This window comes from Chelon labrosus, assembly GCF_963514085.1.
Source record: "Chelon labrosus genome assembly, chromosome: 1".
Taxonomy (NCBI): domain Eukaryota; kingdom Metazoa; phylum Chordata; class Actinopteri; order Mugiliformes; family Mugilidae; genus Chelon; species Chelon labrosus.
Window position 1 is genome coordinate 33,809,988 of NC_140337.1, and position 3,125 is coordinate 33,813,112.

Here is a 3,125-nt window from a genome sequence, read left to right on the forward strand (position 1 = left end):
TACTGCAGCTACTGCAGCTGACAGCAGTACTGCTGCTGCAGGGAGTACTACGACACTCACACCATCTCTATTCACTATAAGACTTTATTAAAAAGAAATCTGAATCTGTTTATATGTGACGAAGGTCAAACATGAGGTCACATGAAAATTAAACTGAAAGAACAGAGAATAATACTTAAGAAAGTTCATTTAATACAATAAATAGAAAACATTCACGTTAAAGAAACAAAGAAACATTGATTCTGTGAGTCTGATCTTCTGATCTAACCATGAGCAGGTCCATGTTCAGATCAGAATCAGGAAACAGAGCTGTTAGCTTCTGTTAACAGACTCGCCACAGGAACAGAGAACAAACCTCCCTGACAACAGACTGAAACCTCATTCACCAAAGAATAAATACTTATATACTTTTAAACTAAGCTGTCTATAACCAGCATCAATTTCTGCATCACTGACGATGTCCTCATAACCACAGTATTATCTGTGTGTTCATCATTAACCTCCTAGCATCTCTTTGACAAGATAACACCATTCATTCTTACCAAAGTGGGGTCACTAAACTGACCCAGAACAGACAATAGTCCTCACAAAGACACAAAGACAAAGAAAACATATTATTGATAATAACAACTCTACCTCTGCTCCGTCTGATTGGCTGTTTCTTGTTCCGTGATATTTTGACGTCACTGTACGTGATGTCTTCTGGGACGTTTCCTCCAACAGCTGAAATGAACCAAAATGAACAACAATAGAATTTAAACAAAACCCAAACATTTAAAATTCAAAAGACTGTGTCTCACCTTCAGGTTTCCTACGAACACGTCGTCTCACCAGGAGAACCAGAAGAACCAGAAGAACCAGAAGAACCAGAGAGAAGAAAGAGACAACAACACAGGGAGGAGAGAAGAGGAACCAGGAGGAGGTGTGGTGGTGGGTTTCTCTAGAATGAAGCAAAGCTAATAATGAACTGATTGTCTCATTGTGAATGTTGAAAGCTGCTGAAGAATCATCTCTGACCTCCTCACCTGTGACAGTGATCCAGCTGGATGGAGACTCTCCATGACTGATGATGTGACACTTGTAGAGGCCTTCATTAGACCTGGTAACATGGTGGATGGTCATGTGACCTGTAGACTCAGTCCTGATCAAGGAGCCATCTTTATAGAAAGCAGCTGAGAGGATGGAGGGAGTGGTCTCTGTTTTACAGAGCAGAGTGACGTCATCTCCCTCCATCACAGGGAGGACAGGACTCTGCAGGATCACTGGTCCACCTCAACACAGAGACAAACTACAGCATTTCATCCATTTCCACACAGCTTCATCAATACTAACTCCACAGTCTGAGCTTACCAGAGACAGTGAGGTTGATGCTGTTACTGGTTGCTCCCTCTCTGGACTCACACCAGTAAACTCCACTGTCCCATGGGTAGATACTTCTGATGTTACAGGAAGAACCAGCTGGTTTTCCCCACCCAGCTCCACACTGAGTCCTCTGTTCTGTGGTGGTGTTTCTCCTCAGAGTCCATCCAGCAGAGCTGTCGTCCTCCTCACAGCTCAGAGACACAGAGTCTCCTTCAAAGACCTGAGAGCTGCTGGGACTCACAGTCAGACGAGCTGGGAGGGTTCAGATGAAACAATATGATTCATTTAATGTCTTTTCTCTGAGAGATGTTGACTGAAAGCTTTGACTCTACTGAGTAATAATGATGAGGATTGAACAGGTTTAAAGTGAATGAAGACGTTGACTAACCTTGGTTTGTTGTGCTGAACAGCAGAGAGCTCAGAACTAAAGAGAAATGACACTCAGGTTAGTTTGAGTTCAACTAAATCATCAAGAAGAGTTTCATTCATCTCTGGTTCCTCTAAGATCTCTGGTGGATGTACTACTACTAATATAAAACAGGGACGATTGAGGATTTCTTATCTTTTATAATGTCCGCATGTTTTTAAAGTTATAAAGTTTTACAGTTTAATTATGTCTAGATACTGTAGGTTTAGTAAAACACTATGACCAGAAACTTCAGAGGACGTTTGTCTTTAAACATCAGCTTCCATCAGTTTTCATGTCTCCTTCATCAGTTATCAACAGTCAAAGATTGTGGACTTACAGAGCAGACGCTGTAGAGACGTTTCCTTCATTGTTCTTCTCACTCGTCTGACCTTTTTTCATCTTTTCTCAGTGACACCAAGTAAAGCCCGCCCTCTTCCTCATATACACTATATTACCAAAAGTATTCGCTCACCCATTCAAATGATCAGAATCAGGTGTTCTAATCACTTGGCCTGGCCCCAGGTGTATAAATTCAAGCACTCAGGCATGCAGACTGTGAAACAAGACATTTGTGAAAGAATGGGCCGCTCTCAGGAGCTCAGTGAATTCCAGCGTGGAACTGTCATAGGATGCCACTTGTGCAACAAATCCAGTCGTGAAATTTCCTCGCTCCTAAATATTCCACAGTCAACTGTCAGCTCTATTATAACAAAATGGAAGCGTTTGGGAAAAACAGCAACTCAGCCACGAAGTGGTAGGCCACGTAAAGTGACGGAGAGGGGTCAGCGGATGCTGAAGCGCATAGTGCAAAGAGGTCGCCGACTTTCTGCACAGTCAATTGCTACAGAGCTACAAACTTCATGTGACCTTCAGATTAGCCCAAGTACAGTACGCAGAGAGCTTCATGGAATGGGTTTCCATGGCCGAGCAGCTGCAGCCAAGCCACACATCACCAAGTGCAATGCAAGGCGTCGGATGCAATGGTGTAAAGCACGCCGCCACTGGCCTCTAGAGCAGTGGAGACGCGTTCTCTGGAGTGATGAATCACGCTTTTCCATCTGGCAATCTGATGGACGAGTCTGGGTTTGGAGGTTGCCAGGAGAACGGTACATTTCAGATTGCATTGTGCCAACTGTGAAATTTGGTGGAGGAGGAATTATGGTATGGGGTTGTTTTTCAGGAGCTGGGCTTGGCCCCTTAGTTCCAGTGAAAGGAACATTGAATGCTTCAGGATACCAAAACATTTTGGACAATTCCATGCTCCCAACCTTGTGGGAACAGTTTGGAGCGGGCCCCTTCCTCTTCCAACATGACTGTGCACCAGTGCACAAAGCAAGGTCCATAAAGACGTGGA

At 43.7% G+C, this 3,125-nt stretch overlaps 1 protein-coding gene across 1 annotated transcript; it reads right to left on the reverse strand.

Annotated features, from left to right (window-relative positions):
• Positions 1-827: 827 nt before the first annotated feature.
• Positions 828-2,139, reverse strand: LOC311492856 (low affinity immunoglobulin gamma Fc region receptor II-like; the record flags this gene model as incomplete). The annotated part of the gene is made up of 5 exons (XM_084551275.1): positions 828-940; positions 1,026-1,271; positions 1,351-1,614; positions 1,751-1,786; positions 2,109-2,139. 5 exons carry the CDS (start codon positions 2,137-2,139, stop codon positions 828-830), a joined length of 690 nt encoding a protein of 229 aa, XP_084407401.1.
• Between the last annotated feature and the right edge of the window lie 986 nt (positions 2,140-3,125).